Source organism: Atractosteus spatula, chromosome 4 (genome assembly GCF_055471065.1).
Source record: "Atractosteus spatula isolate fAtrSpa1 chromosome 4, fAtrSpa1.hap1, whole genome shotgun sequence".
Classification (NCBI taxonomy): Eukaryota; Metazoa; Chordata; class Actinopteri; order Semionotiformes; family Lepisosteidae; genus Atractosteus; species Atractosteus spatula.
In genome coordinates this window covers 49,286,715-49,307,051 of record NC_142709.1, presented here as the reverse complement: position 1 = coordinate 49,307,051, position 20,337 = coordinate 49,286,715, and the positions used below count along the sequence as shown (strand labels likewise).

At 40.8% G+C, this 20,337-nt stretch overlaps 1 protein-coding gene across 1 annotated transcript; it reads left to right on the top strand.

Annotated features, from left to right (window-relative positions):
- Window positions 1–10,040: 10,040 nt before the first annotated feature.
- Window positions 10,041–18,397, top strand: LOC148836473 (F-box only protein 47-like). The gene is made up of 10 exons (XM_088914188.1): window positions 10,041–10,203; window positions 11,245–11,400; window positions 11,687–11,763; window positions 12,408–12,485; window positions 12,682–12,790; window positions 14,044–14,217; window positions 14,841–14,990; window positions 15,540–15,682; window positions 17,169–17,319; window positions 18,291–18,397. The coding sequence occupies exons 1-10, from the start codon at window positions 10,041–10,043 to the stop codon at window positions 18,395–18,397; spliced, it is 1,308 nt and encodes a 435-aa protein (XP_088770314.1).
- The last annotated feature ends 1,940 nt before the right edge of the window (window positions 18,398–20,337 follow it).

Here is a 20,337-nt window from a genome sequence, read left to right as displayed (position 1 = left end):
ATCTGGACTCCCTAAATTCCCCTTTAGTTTATCAGATGAAATAACTTTTCACTCCTTCCTCTGATCTGTGCTGATGCGGAATGGGTGCCATAAGTCTCGGGAATGTTGGTCCTGCACTTCAGGAATGGGACCCCTATTGTAAAGTCTTCGGGGTATTTTGGGATGAAAAGCAAGGTATAAATGCAATTATAAATGCAGTTATCAATATTTAAATTTAAAAAAGCAAAGTACTGTATTAGACCTGCGATTCTACAGTGAATAGTACCAGCCAGCATCCTGCTTTGATAAAAACAGATATTTTACTTTTCTGCACCTTTGAAATATTTAGCTTAAAGGAAAAAAAACAAATACTCAAATGAGAAAATCACCCCGGAGGTTTTTCCTGTACAAATCAGCTCTGTGATTATTTAATTGGTGGTAGAGAGAAAATATTGCTGTGTACTGAACCTTCTACAAAACTCAGTTATCCAACATATTCAAACAGAATGTCATACTCTTTCACGTAATATCTATACAAATGAAAGATAACATCAAAAAATTAGGTTTTGCCTTACAGTATGTGTATGATTACATGCAATCACATTCAAATGATTAAATTAAGTTATTAAAGTGCAATCTATTTATGATGCAATTATAAATATTTTATGATGTCAACGTAACAAGCCGTTTTGTGTCTTCCTAAATCTTGTAATATTTGTATGAAAATATAAAAACATACAACATTGAACAATTCTGAAGTGTTTGTTCAGGTTATAGACTAGGAAATGCCAAAATTTTATCTTTTTAATGCAAAAGTGTAGTTTTGTCTAAAAATAACTCATTTAAAGCGAATGTATTAGGTCCCTCCTGCATAAACTATGCAATACACTTTCCTCATTTTGTTTAATGTAAAAGTTTGAATTCTGATAATCAAAAAGAACAAATGTCATTTTAACTATAGTTTTGAAAGAATGCAAAACATGTTGTTTTTATCCACACATCAACAGATGGCACATTTTAATTTTCAACCTAGACAGCGTTACTCATCCTTCTCAAGTTTTTTGTTCTCAAAGGAATCTCGACAGGTTGTAAAGGATTCAAGGAGCAGTCTGTATCCTGATGACTCATAAACACAGCCCCTTACCTGATGTGGCCTGTGAATCCAGTGTCTTATCAAAGCTGAGAGATCTGACACTTGTTCTGAACACAAGCAGTAAATTTAGCCTTCTTGAAAACACTCAGTATGAAGTGTTTATATCCATAAAGCCTTGCTGAGGTCCTCTGGCAGTCAGTCAAAGAGTTTCATGATTAGCATGAAAACCACTACGATGGAGAAAACCTTCTGCTCCAGCTGCAGACCAGTTAAAACTTTTTGTCAGAGGGGTGATAGTCTGGTGAGGACAGCAGCCGTTAGTCAGTGATGTTTCCGCGGCTGTCAAGATTATCTGACACATTTGGCTCAATCGAGCTGTTAGTACACAGGGCCCTTGCTATTGACCCCAAGAGCATAATCTCTCTGACAGGCATAAGCAGGGAGAAGCATATTGCTCAGGGAAGCCCGTGCATTGGGCGACTGTGATTCTGTTTTAGAACTGGAGGTGGGTTGGTATAAACATTGCCTCTTTGGGGTTACAGCAATGTTAAATAGAAAAGACCTCTGTCTGTACACGTTGACACACTTATTTGCCATTTTCCACAATACAGTGCTAAATTATTTGATGAGGAAAAAAAAAGAATGGAAAATGTTGACTCCGCCGAAAGGGCGCCCCTGCCAAGCCAGCGAATGGTAGCAATGCTCATCTCAAATTGACAGAAAACCTGTGAGAAGTTTTGTGCTGAAATCAAATGAATTACAATGCTTGTGAGGGTCAACATTTAACCATTAAAAGGACTGATGTGAAAGAAGGAACTTGAAAATGCCAGATAATGGCTTCAAGGAATGTGAGGGTGGCTCAATAAGTTGATGGAAAAAGGTCAGAATGTTTCACGACCAAGGTGTCTGTCTCACTCTATCTGACTCCAGTGGGCTTTGCCCATCTCTGCTTCCACCCAGCAAAAACACCTCTTCAGGCAAGCCTGATAGGAACCACTGGGAACCAGGTCTGTATGACACAAATGGGTGAATCTGTTGTTCAGAAGTGACCTCTCAATTTGTTGGCCTGAGCAACATTAGACAGGTGCTGTTTTATTTACAAAACAGCAGCACAGCCTTGATCAACCATTTTCCACACCTCCTCTTTGAAGGTCTGCCTCAGATTTTTTCATCAAAATGGCATAAGACTCCAAATTAATAGAATATTTGCATGGCATGCAGGCAGGCATCTTGAATCACAGAAGACTGTTACCATGATCTCAAGAACACAAAAAAAGTTACAAATGAGTGGAGGCAATTTAGTCCATCTGGCCCCTTTGGTAGCGATTATACAGTATTATCGATCCAAAGGTCTCATCCAGCCATTTCTGGAATATAACCAAACTACTGTATGAGCTTCAATCAAGCCTTTCAACGATCTTGCCCAACAATGGTAGGGAGCAGGAGGTCTTGTGTGGTGAGGATCTGGTCTCAGGATCATCTTCTTTGATGAGGTGTGCTTCATTGGCAGTAATTAGTGGGAATGCTAGGAATCACAGCGCAGTCCAGTGAAGGTTTAGATGAGTTTAATTGTAATGAAAATGACCATTTCCAGAGACCACTGAAGGTGAAGAAATACACAAGGTGTATTTCTCACAGAGCCCTGAATTGCTACACTGTTACAGGGTGTTTTAATAGTCCGAGTACAGCCGTGTTATTACTTTGAATGGGGGTTTTACGGACCAGAGGCTACTCTTGATGATGTTATCCTACCTTTCAGCTATTTCTGTGGTGTCACGTACAACAGCAGGTGTCTGTTCAAAATTCCCTCAAGCCTGGTCTGGAGCAAAGACTCCAGGCCAGTGACAGATTTCTTCAGATTTCATGGAATTTAAGGTCTTGATTCCTTCTGTTGGAATGGATCATGAGCACGGAGGTTTCTAGGCACACATCTTACAAACCCAAAGTAACCAAATACATATGGATGACTGCCAAACTACTTTCAGGGAAAATGCATCCTCTCCTTTTTTCTCATCTGCCTGATATGGAGATTCATCATCATTAACACTGAGACATAGACAACGCACATTATCTGAGAAGGATTTAGTATGGCATCTGGACTTGATGTCATCTTTGAAAGGGCATGAATGTCATACCCTTGTTTAGACTCAGCTGACTGCTTTGTTTCTGTTGAGTATTCAGGGGAACCATCGCCATACATATTGTTACTACCATTTGATTATGGATTCTTCTCTAGGTTTTCTGCTTTCACTGATCATGAACCTAATGGAGAACTCTGCTCGACCATCAGTCAAGTAGTTCTCCATCAAACCAATAGAAGGTAGAGAAAATGATCCCACCCCCATCTAATGCTGCCAACTGAGGTATGAAAAAATAATCTTAAATTGTTACGCGACATATTTACTTATATTGGTATTTTTTATTTATTCAGATTACAAATTTCCAGTCTTTCCTATTTTAAACTTACATTAATAAAGACATTTACCAGTTTGTTTTGACTCGACATTTTCATTCAAACAACAGTGACCTGTAGGAATTACTGTAATGTTTATATCTGTATGCAATTTAAGACATGACTTTTTGAAATGTCTTATTTTTAAAGCAATTGCTGGCATGGCTGTTCTGCAGTATATGGAGATTGCAGGTAGGGGATAAATTAAAATGTATCACAAGACACAGCCAAAAGATTTGTGATACAGTCTTCATTCTGCATGCAGGCTGACTGGCACCTTTTAACATCTATCCTTTATAAATCTGCTGTTACTTCAGGGAACATTGCGTTGGTGCCTGATTTATTTAAAAGACAACCAACTCTACTTAGACTGGAATATTTTCAAGCTTTGGAACAAACCATTAATATGGAAATTCTAAAGCCACAATCTGTATTTTTTGTTTTTGGTTTGGGTAAAGAGGGTTGTGGGAGTGTAGAACAAGGCATTGTTGCTCAAATTCATGCTCTTGTTTCTGTTGAGGAATAGCTGGATAATATCCTCGAATCATCTGACTCCTAACTACAGTACCAAACAGACTAGATAGACCGGATGACTCATTTGAAACCTTGTGTTCTCAATTTAATCTAATTTTAAAAGTATTTGACAGATAAACAATAAACATAAACCCTAGGTTACATGATATATAAAAAACAAAATATTTATGACGTTAATGTTCACATGGCATAACAGATAGATTTATGAACTATTATGCAACTTTTTCATCATATTTCAAAATCTATTTGTTATCTGCTTTTTCCCCCAGGAAATTGAATTTCTCACTTTATGTCTATTTCTTTTGAAAGGCAGAGTTTTGCCTGGGGTCAGATGGACTTGGGGTTTGTGACTCTGCGCTCGACATATCCTACAGCACGGACCTCATCAACCTGGCTTTGGATGACTGGAAGTTAACTTCCATTTAGGTGCTGCGGGACCTACATGATGACAAAGGGCAGTCGGTTCTGACTCTGTAAATTCAGAGCAAAGCTTGCAAACTCATCAGGCCCATTCTCTGCTGGTTCATAGCAGTAAAGATGAAATGGAACAGCTGTCCTTTGCAAATTTTATGAAGAACACTCTGATCCATTTTTTTTGTTAAAAGTTAGACTTCCAATCAAATCCAAACTTGGAATACACATCCAATAAAAATAGGATACCAAGAAAATGAAAATGATGCAAACTCCTGTTAACAAATGAGGTTGTGAGTGATATCCTTTATCACTTTCAGTGCAGTCCAGATAGTTTCTGGGAAACACAGATTACTGCAGTTGAGTGCTTGCTCAATGGCTACTGTTCATCTGGCCTTAAAGATCCTTATCTAATGAAAGAAGCATTGTCTACTACGAGACATATGTAGCTTTTACTAAAGCTTGTTGCTGAAGTTTATTCCCTGCTGAGGCAAAGTGATATTATCCATATACTGCATGCAGTATCCACCACCTTTTCCTCTTAAATGTACGTATATGCATCTTATATTTTTAAAAGAATTAGTTTTGCTTTGCGTAAGACAATAGTCAGTAAGACAATTCTACCATCTATAGATAAAATTAGTTTAAACTTTAAAGCCTGCTTTAGAGTTACAGATAGGTTAAAGCATTTTCTGATTTCTCTTTTATATTTATATAGAATATTAATTATAACAGAAAATATATGTTTAACAATAATATATAGGTTTACTCTATTTTGTATAAGACACTCTCAAAACCAGGTTCTTCAATATCACTATTTGGTCCTTTGTTTTTACATTCTAAATAATGAAGTTTTAAAGGAGAAACTCTGAGCATTCATTTTCTTAATTTTATTACAAGGATCATATAAAGCCTGGGTACTTACAACAGCTTTCATTCTTTTGAACCTTTCCTCTTTACCGCAAAGCATTTCTCAAATACTGGTCTCAAAAAAGGAATTCATGTACCTTTGTGGCCTGCCTCCGGTAGCTGATCGATTCAAGCATTTGTTGTCTTCAGAAGAAAGAACAATCACTGTAGCCCTCTCCTGCCTCACATCGTGATTGGGAATGCTTGTTTCTACACATTAAGAGACACAAAAGAAACAAACTCCAGTCTGCTTAGAGCGAGCCGAAAGACAGTGTGGGTAACCCTAAAAGGATTACCTTGGATACCATTTGTGGTCGTAAGTCTTTTAATACTGTTAATAGCCTTAGTAAAAACAGCTTAATCCATTTACAAGGTTATTTCATGTCGGTTTCAAAGCAGTGTCACACTGTTTCAGATAGAGGCTTATACCAGGAGAAGAGGCAGGAGCTATATTCCTGTTGGTGGTTCTCACATTGTGTTTCTCTCATCAGATTTGATTGCTTTCATGAGGCCAGACTGAGACCCCTGAAATTCTTTGTCTGATTTCATTTTTATAACTTTCCGAAAACAGAAAAATCAACAATGTCTTGGATTTATGTCCAAGTAATGTCATCATAAACACGGCTGATTCAGGGCTGGATCTTGGGAATCCCCATGCTTTGATCAGCTCCCTGATGATGGCCACCTGCTACAGTGGTGGAAGGCCTTGAGTCTCTCCATAGCTGTGTCATCTGGAGCCAGGCACTCCTTGAGTCTCAGCTGGTTAACAGGTAAGAGACAAGGTCTTAGGTGAAGAGTAATCCAAACCCAAAGCCATCATGATGGTTCAGGAAATGATCAAGAAAACCTCAGAAGAAACTGAGGTCCTGTGACCCACCCATGTCAACAGCTATGTGGAGCTGTTAGTTGTGCTCACCTCCTGTGGGGTGGAGGGTAAGGGATGGGTATGGTGCCAGGGTGGCAATGAGAAAGAGAGATAAGCCAATGAACTGGACTTTGGCAATGAAGACTAACTGCAGGGATGTGTGATGTCACTGTCGTGTTAGAACAGGTGGAGAGAATAGACATCAGGAGGTCTCAGCTCCACATGTAGCCATTGCTCTGGAGTCATACATCCTCTGTCTCAATTCCATGAGCCCCTCAGAAGAAGCCGTGGAGGTTGGGTTTTGCAGTTGGAATTTGTCCCGGTGGACAAGGCTTGAGGTCTCAGACAGGAAAACTCTGACATCCCAGAGATACTGGGAAGGGCGAGGCCGGGAGGAACAGCCTCCGCAGTCTGAAGTGGTGAGTTGTTATAGGACTGCTGTGTCGGTCAGACAGCATCCATAACCAGCTCTGTGTTTGACAGCAAGGTCTCCATCAGTGGACCAGGTGGTGTCAGAGGCTCAGATTGACTTCTTGGCCTTAGTTATTTGAACGCAATGCCATGTCTTCCAGACATGTGAGAGAAGAGAAGGGTGGAGAAGTCAGTTGGAAACCTTTTCCTGAGCTGGGTCTGACTCACACAGGCATCATCATGTGACCTCGGGCACCTCCTATTTATTTGATCATATTATGGCTAACTCAGGGGTGAATGCATGTTGATGTTTCAGAGATAAAAACAGGAATGCAAACACACAGTTCTAAATAACCATTATATCTTCTTCTTAACTCTGTAGTCAGCTTTTCTCTTAACCGCTCGTCCACTAGAGTTGATTATGGCTCCTCAGAGACATGCGCGTCATGACCTGAAGTGTTGTATTGTTTTCGTTTTAGGTGTCTTGAGGGATGCTGTATGCGCAGAAAGATTTAAGAACTCCTGTTTTCAGCAACGGGTGCAATGTTAATTATGTATTTAATGTATTTGTGTACATGTATGCCAGTATTAGTCCATGGCTTCATTGATGTGCTGTTGTCTCTATAAGAATATGGAAAGCGGAGGCCGAATATGACCTGGAGGCCAAAACTGACAAAATAAGGTAATATCACTGGTGTGCAGTGTAGGATTAGTTTGTTTGCCTGCTCATAAGGTGATTACCCATTTCTCTCCTGAATTGCTGTGTTTGAAATGCCTCATGTTCATGCCAACATGCACAGATTTATAAGAATAACAAAAGACACTTCTGCCAATCACAGTTCATCATCTCAAAGATCAGAACAATTAAAAGAGACAAATAAACCCACATTTAAACAATAAATCGAATTAAAAGCAGAACATTGCACTTTTGTTAATGAAGGTATTAGTTTGTTCTGAATTATGATTTAATTTTGATTTGCCATGAAGTGACAAATCAACTAAATTACAATGAACTAATAAGTTTTGCGGGACGAACGCCTCAGCGAATTTCAGTATTTCGGTCCAACCAAGATCGCCCTGAGCGTACGTTACAGCTTTTTTTGTGCGAAAAGATTTTTTAGAGACACTTGGATTGCAAACATTGTGGCAAGCTCTATTTGTTCCCCTTATTAACAAATGTAGCGCGGCCATTTAGCGCAGGAAGCTCGGAAATGTTCTGTTCAATCACACGTGCTGTATTCTGAGGTGTTGTGGGTATTGACGTCGCACTTGATTGTTCATCTGATTTTGTTTTTCTGCTGCTTTGCACTTCCCGGGTTCTAGTCACGTATTGAGGTTGCTTATGCTTGACATTCTGTCAGTTATAAAAGAACTGTACTAAAAATCGCTTTGATATTGAATGGTCTGCACTGTAAAAATCAAACTTTCACGTGGACCCATTGACCACAAAGAGCCCAGCCCGCGACGCGCGAACACTTTTTTGTGGCCACTACCAATGTGCAATAAAACCTTGAAAATCCACAAACGGGGCGCATAGAAATAGAGTATTTTTGTAAACAGTTTGTAATTTAAAATCAGGCGTGGTTTATTCTTTCAATTTGGTTACTTCTGTCAAACAGGGCGAAACATGGGACATCAAGTTGTCTCGTGGCACCCCCGTGAGATCGGGACGGAACCGGACCGGCTTTCGCGGGCTGGGAGCGAGGGGCTCGCGCCTCCCCTGGCTGCGGACCCGCGGGGACTGACGCGCCACAGCGGCGAGCCGACACGTTTGACGCGTAAGTCCGTTTTTCACTTTGGGGGTTCCCTGCCCCTCTCAACTACTCCCCCTCACCACCTCCACCTCCGCCACCATGGTCCTGGGGCTTAGGGGGCACTAAAGAGTGGAACCTGGGAGTTCCCCTCTTGTTTCGAAAACCCGTTGGGTGGGGAGCCGAATTGCCCTCAGAGTGAAAACGGTTCAGCGTGTGTGTCTCGGAGACGTGGGCTCGTTTTCACCGACACCCCGGAGTCCTCCTGTCTTCCTGCGGAGCTCCAGAGACGGTGTTCAGGCACGGGTTCGCCTTGACCCGTCCTGGAACGCGTCCCCGACCCGCGCGGCCGGACTCATTGTCTGAGAGCTACACTCTGCGGGGGAAAAAACTGCCGAGTCACGGTCCGCGATTCACTCCCACGGGTGGTGTTTTATTTTATTAGACCAGTCTCCGCTGCCCGTTGTTATTGTCAACCATTTACTTACATTGGTGGTCTGACCGCAGGGAAACAGTAAGTGGAGTTGTACCCATTTGTGAAAATCACATCGTTCTCTACTCTTTCTGGTACTGTATTATTATTATTATTATTATTATTATTATTATTATAATACGTATTATACGTAAACACTTCCATTCTGGTCCATTAAAGAAGCCGAAGATTTGTGAATAACTAGTTTAACAGCATAACGTGAACAATAACAGTGACGAATCAGATACGCATTATATATATATATTTGTACTGGCATAGAAATGCTCCGATGAAGAGGAGAAACTAGTTATATTCTAATTGCCTTCTGGTTGTTGAGTACAGTACCAGCGGGGGAAAGGGGGTGAGAATGATAACACAACACCAGCCATATTGATAAGAGTCATGGAAATGGAAATGTTTAAAAATCCTTTATCAAATCTTGAGTCAGGTCTTGAGTCCCGTTTCCAGAGCGCTTTGTGGTGTCTAGTGCAGTTGTTCCCAGTCAGGCAATCAATCAACCAACCAGCTAGTCAGCCAATCAACCAATCAGCCAGGTCCTGCGACACTACTGTCTCTCCTGCCTTTTACTCCAGCTAAGTTTCTGAGCACAGGCAAGTTGATTTCAATCGTTTTTTCAGCTCTTAAGAAGCTGATCTAGGGGTTGATCCTACTTGGTATCAACGGCCCTTGTTCAGGTGTGTTACTGAGCGCAACATGTTGGAACTTAAACAGAAGGGAGAATCAGGAGTGTTCAGCACATTGTCATTCTCACCTGTGTCTGTCACCTAGTAAAAGCTTTATTTCAGTTGGACATTGTTTTTATCACTCAAATATAAAAATTGAGTAATGGAAACAACAACAAGCCTTTGCATTCACTGATTTCACACCAATGCCAGTCCGCTGGCTCAAATATTATTCAAAACACACGTGAAACAATTCCTCATCTCCCTTGGCTTGGTGTCCTGCACAGTACAATAACTCTTATTAGACAATCACAGAGACACAACAAAGAGTATGAGACCGATAGTAATAAAATAGCAGACGTACTAACAGGCGACTCCCGTTGGAGGACGGCTCTTTGGATTAATGGTTAATTTGAAGTGAGAGTGATGACTATGTATTCAGCAGGTCTGTTCTGTGGAGCTGCGTCGGGGTGCAGAGCGATGGAGGAGAGAGCCAGGTGCCCCTCGGGGAAGCCAGCGCAGAAGAGCCGGCACCAGTTGAGCAGGAGTAGCGTCAGCACTAGAAGTCAGAGCAGGTCCACCTGGGGGCTGTTCAAAGGCATGCCTGCTGAGGTCTTCGATATGGTTCTGGAGCACCTGTCCGGTAAGTACTGGCAGTGTCAGGGCCTTAGCAGCAGTACAGGGGCAGGGCTGCCTTTCCTGTGAATGTCCCGGCGGCTCTGTGGCCCCCTGACCTGGCCTTAGCACAGAATGTCATCAACAAGATTGACATCAACAAGAAAAGGATGCTGGGAATGGCACTTCTCACTTCATGTAGCCTTGCAGACGAACACTTTATTTTCTCCAAATATTCCCGGCCAGCTTATTTTTAGGACCTGTTACTGGAGAATTTTTGATTCTATTCATTCTCAACACCCACCTGTCCATTGTCACAAAGGTGCTTATTCCTGCTGAGCGTCAGTGCAAATGGGGGTTCGTCTTGAACACAGGGCATCGATACGCCCAAACACACACGCACAGAGAAGAGACACCAGTTCACCCAGCCAGCACATCTCTGCAAGGAGGGAGGAAGCCAGACCACCTGGAAGATCTCACATGAGCACACAATCGCCAGGCCACTGTTCTCAACAAACAGTGTTATAACAAAAACTTCCTGAGTTCTCATAAATTGCCATTTCTTAGTTGTGACTTGAAATAAGACCTAACCTAAGAGAGAACTCTTCTTACTAAGCAATGTTTTCAGCTTGTGGAGAATTGTTTTTTATTTCCATCAGGAGACTCAAACAGTCACCGGAGGGCCTGGTGTTTTCTGGATTTTATTCTGACCAGATTAGTGAATTAAACATTTAACCCAATTAGTTTCTTAGTCAGACACATACAGTATAGATCTTGTACAATGCAAAATGAGCATGTCATATAAGGTCCAGTTACTTTTAACACTACTCTGGGCCTGGGAAGAAGAATTATAATTACCCTGTTCATTAAATAATTAGACTCACTGTACAACAAAGAGCTCTGGTGGCATAAATCCCAGGAAGACTCCCTGAGAACTCAATTTCAGATCTCCTCACTTAAATAGTTTGTTCTGGGAGGCTGTAGTTCTTAGGTAGGTTAAAGGTCTATGACACCAGACCTGAGTAGTCCTCTTCACTGGTGTTATTTTGTGTTCCTTGTCTTTCCCCAGTGAAGGAGATGAGTGTTTTCAGTATGGTATCCAAAGCCATAAGCAGTCACATTGCGGGTTATGTGTCCACGAAGGCGTGGAGAAGAAGAATGATCCTGCAGAAATTCCACCACCCAGTGCACAAAGAGTGCGTGTTGGAGCACTACAGGTCTCTTGGTAAGCAAGTGAGAATTTACACTGACCTGCTCCCAGTTCTCTCCTTCTGATGGGATGTTAGCCAGTGAACTGTCTGAAAATCAGCCTGTTTTTGAGCTACAGAAGACATCCGATCACCTGCTGGGATTCTGCTAGTTTCTTAACCCAACTTCAGCCCAGATAGAGAGGGGCCTGGTGCCTGAGGTAAAGAAGAGGCTGTAATAATTAGTGAAAGAATCTGATACCATCGTTTAACTGCCACATCTTTCATTTTAATTCACAGACATGTTTTTTCTTCTTGTTACAGGTTTGTTGTTCAAGCGATGTACTTTGTTACTTCCAACCAAGGAAAGATTGAAGTTCATTTACAGCAAGCTTTCTGAGGTAATGAAATTAACCTCTGGAAACAGATATGGCAGTAAAACACTGTGTGTTATTTATGAGTTTAATATCTTTCAAGCCTCAATTTTGTTTACAAGAATTATTCTGCAGCAGTGTAAGCATAATTAATCTTGTACTAAGATGGTAAGGAGGCATCTTCGTACTATTAATTATAGTTTGCGGTTCTAAGAGTAAATAATAAATAATTTATTTTTATAAAAAACAATAAAATATTTCATTTTTAACCATTGTTTTCAAACATACATTTATTAGAATTCAAATTTGATGTTATGCTGGAAGGAAGAACATTGCTTTCATATTCCTTGCCATCATTTAATTTGGTATCAGATTCCCTTCTGTGGGTTGGCCATGCGTTACTGAATCTGCAGCTCTGCTAAGGATGATCTCCCTCACATGCGCATATAGCATATCACCTGCTATTCCAGGATTGTCACACCTTATGTGTGTACAGTATATCACCAAGCTATGGTTAATTCCAGGCTGAAAAATAGAAAGAAGAAACATTTTGGCTGTTGAGCTTCTGTCAGGTGACATGGTTTCTTCTTACTAATTTGCAGTGCAGAATTCAGCTTTACTTCTTTCTTATCATGTCAAATGTCATAATAAACTTTTATTTTTCTTTTCAGGTTCCTTGTTTTGAGATTGAGAAATGCACAGTCACTCCTGGATGCTTAGGGTTTGCAAGCTATGGGGTGTTTTTACAGGTGATTGAGTGAGTGCTGCTCGTGAATTCATCATCGACAACACGGGACACATTTTTATCATAGACCTAGGGTTTTTGGGATGTAAAGGCAAGGACAGTATTTCTCTCTGGTACTACTGATCAGCTGTCTGCTCTACTTTCTCGTGTTCCCCATTATCTGAAGTGTCCCTGTCTACTGTGTCTTATTCTTTTATTAGACATTGATAGCTGGCTGGGATGAACTTGAATGTCACCGCGTCTTCAGCTTTCTGTGCAATTACACCAGTCTGCCTCGCAAGCTGAGGGCAGTGGTAACGGGCCTGCCAGGTATGTGACTGGTGCAGAGTGGTGTATTAAGTCTCTTTGTCATTGTCATTAAATTAAAAACATAAATTGAATCTGGATTAAGTGAGTACAGTGTGACTCTATCTGACTGGGGTGCAGAAGAAGGTCACTTGACCCATCTTGCCTGTTGGGTAAATTAGTAGTTAATTTAACCCAGGGTCTCATACAGCCGTGTCTTGAAAGAAGCCAGGGTATGGGCTTCAACAAGGTGGCTGTGTAGCTTGTTAAACACTCCCACAGTCCTCTTTACCCAAATTGAAAACAAAAGGCTTGGGGTCTGTTTGTAGAAAATACAGATTGTGGCTTTAGAATTTCCAAATAATGGTTTGTTTCAGAGCTTGAAAAAAATCCAATCCAAGTAGAGTTGGTTGGCTTCTAAATAAATCAGGCAATAATGTAATTTTCCTTAAACTAACAGCAGATGTATAAAGAATAAATATTAAAAGGTGCCAGACTGTCAGGCAATGAAGGCTGTATCCCAAATGTTTTGACTGTGTCCTGTGATATGTGTGATATGTACTGTATTTTAATTTATCCACTGTCTGTAAACATAAAACATTTCAGAAAGTCATTTCTATAAATTCCATAAAGGTTAAAATATTATGGTAATATTACAGTAATTCCTACAGCTTGCAGTTTGAATGAATTGCAGTTTTGAATGAACATGTCAAGTAAAAAAAACTTGGACATTTCTTTAAGAATGTAAGTTTAGGAAATGGATAAGCAAAATAGGAAAGACAATAGGAATTGTTAATGTGCAGGAATAAATAATACTAATATAAGTTAATCATGTTCAGGGAACTTTTTTTTTAATTTAAAATTTTTTTACATCTCAGCCTAAGATTTGCCTAAGAAAAGGGAGAGGGTAATTTTCCCTTCCTGTTGTTGGCTGAGGGACAGCTGCTTGAGTGTTGGTCAGACTGAGTTCTCCTTCAGGTTCATGATCAGTGAAGGCAAAAGACCCACTGTACAGAAGAAACCGTCGTTGGCTGGTGGTTGTTTGTGGTAAAGGAGCTCCTGAATACTCAACAGAAACAAAGCAGTCAGCAGTGTAACAAATTGCTCCCGCTTCTCTTTTTTCTTCACACTGGTTTCCACTCGTGTCGAAGGTCCCGCTATTACATGCACCTGAGTGGTCACTCTGGGCAGCCACTGCAGCAGCAGGGCAGAATTAGCAGATGTGCGTTGTCACTATGTGGTGTACGCTATGGGCTGTCTTCACCTCCTGCACACAGGCGCAGCTCCGGACCTGGAGGTGCAGATCCGTCTGTTCTGCAGGAGTGTGCTGCTGGACTGGTGGCGGGACCAGGAGGACAGGCTGTTCTGGCTGACCCGCCTGCTGCAGCCTTGGCCCTTTGTCTCTCAAGCCCGGCTGCTCTTCATCTTCTACGGGCCTCTCTCCCAGGATGGTACACCGAGCTGCTCATTGCAGTCTTCCTCCTTTTTCCTAGTAGTTTGTGGCTGTTCTCTGTTGCTGATGAACGTCCTCATGATGTGCTACGGCTGAAGTATTGAAGAAGTCCTTGAGATTGTCATAGTCATTTCTTAGTTATCTTTATTAAAAGCTGTAGAGCATGGATTCCCCCTCAAGCAGTGGTGCTCATCACAGACCATAAGGGAAGGCTTAGTGCAGGGATTAGTCTGTCAGAGCTGTCTCTCTGTCACCTGTCAAATCTGTGTCCTCTACTGCTTCCTGGATGCCTGTCAACATGCAGTTGAGCGAGGGCCGCACAGCTCCTCTAACCCTCTTGTAAGGCACAGTGCGGCTTGCAGCTTGTCAAAAGACAAATTGCTTTAATGGGTGGGTGGTATGTGGGTTTCCGAGATCCTGCTCTGCCAGCCCTCTCTCCCTGTGCAGGACAGATGATGTTGCTGCGATGCAAAATGCAGGGAAACTATTGGCAATCCCAAATTGGGACGCTATAAGAAAGTCAGTATTTTTGCTACCTCCTTTAATGTTTGTCACACATTAAAAAAAAAACTAACGTCACACTTGATCTGATTGAAACATGATGTATTTTCTGTTTCTCAGGCAAAATTGAGTGGGAGAAGATGACAGAAAGCGTAGTGCCCGAATGCGATTTGTGGGATCTGGCAAAAATAATCCGAATGCTCTTTAGTGAGTCGGAGGCAAAGGAGTGGACTGCTGACAGTGTCATCAGTATCCTAGATGAGATATCAGGTACTTCTGTAGTTTAATTTGCAAAGACGAGGATGAGCCAGTGTCTTTTAAAGACAAAGTAGAATTTGAAACAGTACAGTTTCATTTTCTGTTGTTCATGGTTTCCATTCTCAGGGTTATAGCAATCCCGGCTTAGAATGATGGAAAATTAATAGACCCTTCAGACATGAAGCTTTTTTAATGGAGATCTAGCGAGAGTTCGTGAAGGATGAAGGCAGCCAAACTAAGCTCAGCTGATGCAACTCACAACTAATCCAGACGTAATTGCCTCGGTTCCCATATACAGTACCTCACGTCAACCTCTCCTCTTCCTCGCTTGTTTGTGCATCCCTCCTCCCATCTCCACCCTTGCAGATACCCCTTGGTCGCCTTTTCGCCAAGCATGGGGGTCCTGGACTTTCAATCCTATGGGGGCTAAGCCAAAGTTTACACTAAATACATAAATGATTCTACACAATCACCAGCTTTCCTAACATTCCTTGTGAAACCTGTAAGAAGAAGGTACTGTACATTGTTTCCAGCCATCAGCAGGTTGATTGTGTTTTCCAGCCTCGCCCCAGTTCTGGCTCAGGGAGAATTTGGCTCGCCTGCTCATTCTCTGTGGGAACCGCGTCTGCTTTAACTTCATGGCCAGCAAGGCTTTGAATGGGCGGGTGATGGAAATCTCAAAGCTTTTAGTTTTTCTGATTCTGGTGAGTTCCCTTGCTTCTGTTTTGCAGCTGCAGTACCTCGTGTTGTTTTCCTGTCCTACAAAGGAGGTGGTGATTTGCTCACTTGGTTTCTGCAGAATTGTCAACTTAAAGGCCTGATTTCTGATGATTTCTGATGCAGAGATTTAGAGATGTTTCGAAGGCATTTGATTTTAAAGTCATATGGAGCCTGGCTGTGACACTTTAAGAAAATGTCATAAGTCAGGTTTCTATATGTGGGAAATTAAAACCTCCAGATTGTAAATCTGTTTGCAGCAGAATGAAAAAAATATTATCAAATGAAAGCCAGTTACTGTACTGTACAGACAAAAGTTTTTATATATTTTTGTCAATAAATATTGGTTTGTAAGTTTATGAATGGATTACATGGTACCTGAGTGGATGACAATGGATTTTATCATATTATTAGTGTGCTTGATCTTCAAAATGACATTATGTTGCGTAGAAACATTTGAATATCTGTATCAGATGGTACTTTAAGTTATACTGGGGATGTTGTGAATTACGCTGAAATACATTTTAATAGAAATTAAAAAGCCCTCAGTAACACTGATTTATTCTGTTGTTGGACATATAATTTTTTTTTAAGTTATCCATTATTTTATAGAAAAAAACAAGTAGGAAACAATACAACGGTATTGAAACACCCTTGGTTTCTGATTTATTTCCTTTTAACACCATTCATATAAAACTTACAAATATAATTAAAGTGTTGTTAATGTTAAATAGTTCTGATAAGTGAAACAATGGGCATTGGATTTTAATTTCGGAAGCAAACTGCGTGTATTAACTAGCATGAAACACAATGAGGTTTCTGGCTGGAAGAAGGACTGTATTTTTTTTCCTTCCAGGGGAAGGTGGGTCAGGCAGGTAGAGTGGAGGATTGTATAGTGTCATCGCTTCTTTGCTATCTCAATTGCCATACACCAGCACACAAAGCACCTTGTTCCTGAGCTGACATCAGCAACACGGTGTCTGAAAACAACTGGGCTGCTCGCACCGTCTACATTTAATGTTTATGATAATGAGTTTACAGTGGAAGATCAGGTGGGACAACAGCAGCGGAGTCCGGTTTCATCTGCTCTAATGCATTATCGTTCCTGATTTCCAAGTGAGCCTTTTCTGCTTCACATGACTGTCCTGCATCCATCCTCCACCCCATCTCCACCCACCCATGCAGCTGCCCATGGGTGGGGAGGGGTCTCTCCTCTCTCTGCAGGGGAGCCTGCCCCCTTCTCCTATGACCAGGGAGTTCAGCAAAATCTTGTTGTGACTAAGCACTCAGTAAACATTTTTCAAGACCTTCAAGTCTTCCATGTTGTTATTCATCATGCAATGTCAGATTCATTGTCACTGTGGCGGTGGTGTTAGAAGTGGCGTAAAGCCATTCTGTGACCTTAGGTACAGAGCCAGGTCAGATTTCAAGCCGAAGCCAAGAAATCCCAGAATCTGTCTTCATTTCTTTCAGGTGTGTGAAAAGGACAACTACTACATGAACTGGAGCGTAAAGATGGCGTTACAGATCGGCAGGTTGTTCCCTGAAAGGCGGTCTTTCATTCAGAATATCGAGACTGCGTTTTCACAGGTGGCTGTGGAGATTTGTGAAACGCTGATGGCTGGTGAGGAGTGGGGGTGGGGGGCGCGTGGTTAGGTAGGGGTGAGCTGACGCCTGATATTGCATCTCAGTTTCAACATTTTTCCTTGTTTAATCTCATGATGAATTAAATTTATTAAGTTCCTCTACAGTGCCTTGGGTCTTGACAAGATGTAGTTGCTTGAAAAAAGTATAAATCACATCTGACAGGGGAATCATGATGCAGGGTGACTCAGCCTTGGATGTTTTATACACCAGAATGTTGTGATGAAGATCAAGAGAAAATGCTGAAACATCTGACCATTTTGTCTTATGCAACACTTTCAATATGTATTTTTTTTTAATTTGAAGAGCATCTTATGGACAAGGGCATTAACTAAATAACAAACAAATACTTTTCATTATAACAAATCTGAACTTTGGAGTCATTTAAAAGTGCAAAGACATAAGTGCACTTGAAGCTGATAAATTACATCGTGTTAAAGAAAAAAATGTTAAAGCAACGTAATGTGTCAGTTATCATTTAATTGCAAAGACACTTGCATTCGAAATCAGCTCTCATTCACATAAACATCTAAGTGGAAAAAATTAGATATGCTTTATTATTAAAGGTATTAAAACCTTTCTTTGACTATGATTTTGATATCTTAAATTGAGATAAAAGTATCTAAAACTGCCTGCTGAGTAAGAACCCAGAGGACTACGTCAGGCCCAACAGAAAACTAAGCAATGAACACAGGTACACTTTGAGGAAGTACAGTTACGACTATAATCAAGAAACACTTTACACAAAGGGTGGTCGTGGCCTGGAACAAATCACCTAACCATGCTGTTGAAACTAGTTCCCTGTGGCCCTTAAAGAAAAAGAGCTAGATGATATCATTGAGTCAATATGGTGTGCTACAAACCAAACAAGCAAGGTGGACAACTGGCCTCTAATTTGTGTTTTAGTGTTAGCTTTTTTTAACAGCCGTCATATTTTTTTCTTTTGTCTAGGTGGCCAAAATGCTGATCCCAACTTGCTTCATAACCTGTGCAGTATTCTGAACGCAAATGCTCATTTCCATACCGAAATGCTATGCATGTTCATCAAAGAGGTTTGAAGAAGCTCCTGAATAGACAAGACTCTCTCCTGAGAAAGATCAGGGGTCGCTGTACTCCAAGGAAGTAGAAATATAGCACTGAAATTTCGTTTGACAGCTTCATGCATCACATTTAATGTTCTCTATATTATTATATAATATAGATTGAGATATATTACTATATTATCCAATATGGATTTAAGGGAGCACTTCAGTATCTGATCTCATATCTACTAGAATGTGGAATCACCTGTATCCCGTAAACTACAAGATAGTTTATGGACATTTCACATTTTGTCTTCAGCATGGATCTGATCTATATGATATATTTAACATTGTTTTGTGTCTTTTACCAGCACTACAGTATTCTGTTACTTTCAATATATAGTAGTTTCTAAAATGTGTGGAGTGAAATAGCTTTTTGGTCAAACATGCTGCCAGTTATCCCATCAAAATCCTAAGGTTAAGACTGTAGGTGAATATTTTTCCAGACTGTTCCAAACATGTTTCTTCTGTTGTATAAGAAGCATATATACCCAGGGTTTACTTTGTAAATAAACTCTGAAAATTACAGTAGTTAATCTAGGAATCTCAGGTATTTTGTCTAATATTTATATAAAGTGAAAATGGAGCATTGTTCCAAATAAAGTATATATGTTAAATTTTTTATCAGTATTCCAGTCGATACTTTCATGCTTTGTGGGTTTTTATGAACTGTTAGCACATCATTACACAAAGAGGTGTGGGAGTCTGGAACAAGCTTCCCAGCCTTACTGTTTAACTCAGACTCTGACACTTGTAAGAAATACCTAGATGAGATCCTTTAAATAAAAAAAAACTTCTGCTACTCAAATGAGCCAGTTAGTCTCTCCCTGAACCATTTCAATGTCCCAGTCCACCCAAAATTGTGGAGTTGTGCTTTATCATTCTACATAAGATAGCATCCTAAAACCCAGCTATGGCTCTGAGGCACCATTGTAATTGGTTGTAATTTTACTGTGCTCAAAAGAAGGTTTGTTTAAGAAAATATGGCAGAAGATGCCTCTGGCTGTGGCAGTGCTTCCTTGCTTGCAATGAAAATCTAGATAACTCTCAGCAGGTGAATGACACCACTTCTTGGATCTCACTAAACAGGAGAGCCAATTTTACCAGATTTTACTACAACCCCCCCAACTACACTTTTATCAAGCCCCTAACTGGGACATCTTTGCTGTATTAAGTTTGTTATTCCTAGTCTAGAAGCCCCTTATACACTTGTACTTCCCAAGACCGCACCATGAGCTACAAGTCCCTCAGTGTGTCCTTATAAAGGGAAGGCAAGGGTGGAACCGTCTCCTGTTGCTCAGCTGAGCAACATCACGCCTGATCTCTAATAAGATGCAGGCACGGGCCTTCACATTCCTGAACATGGACTCCTTCTGCCATCTAGCGAGCGTTTATGGAACTACACAATTTGTTTTTTCACTTCTTGAATCGAATTATCACGGTCTAAACTGGAATAGTAACCTCTGCCCTCTCCAATCTTTGTGTTTGTGTTGAGCTGCGGTTGTGTAAAATATTATAGCATACTCCAAAAATTGGCCCAAGATCAACTGCAGTTTAAAAGTACTGTGACGCATCTTCAACGGGAGACGGCGCACAGCATTTTTTTGGGGGGGGGGAGAGAATCCAGTCTTCGATTGAGTCGCAGGTGTATCCTATTACGAAATAAATTTATTAAAGAAATAAAAACTGGTTTGGAAAAAGGAGAATACAAGATTCATTATGAATTTATAAGATATCGGATTTTTAATAGACCCAGGTGTGTTTTAAAGATGAATAACAGAAACCTACAGGTAGGAGCTATAAATTCCGTTCAACACTACTTTCTCGACACTTTTATTGTCAACGCCATTATTTTATATACAGTACAAACGTTTTCCAAGACTTGTTTTTCGGCCTTCTGGTGATTTCAACATTTA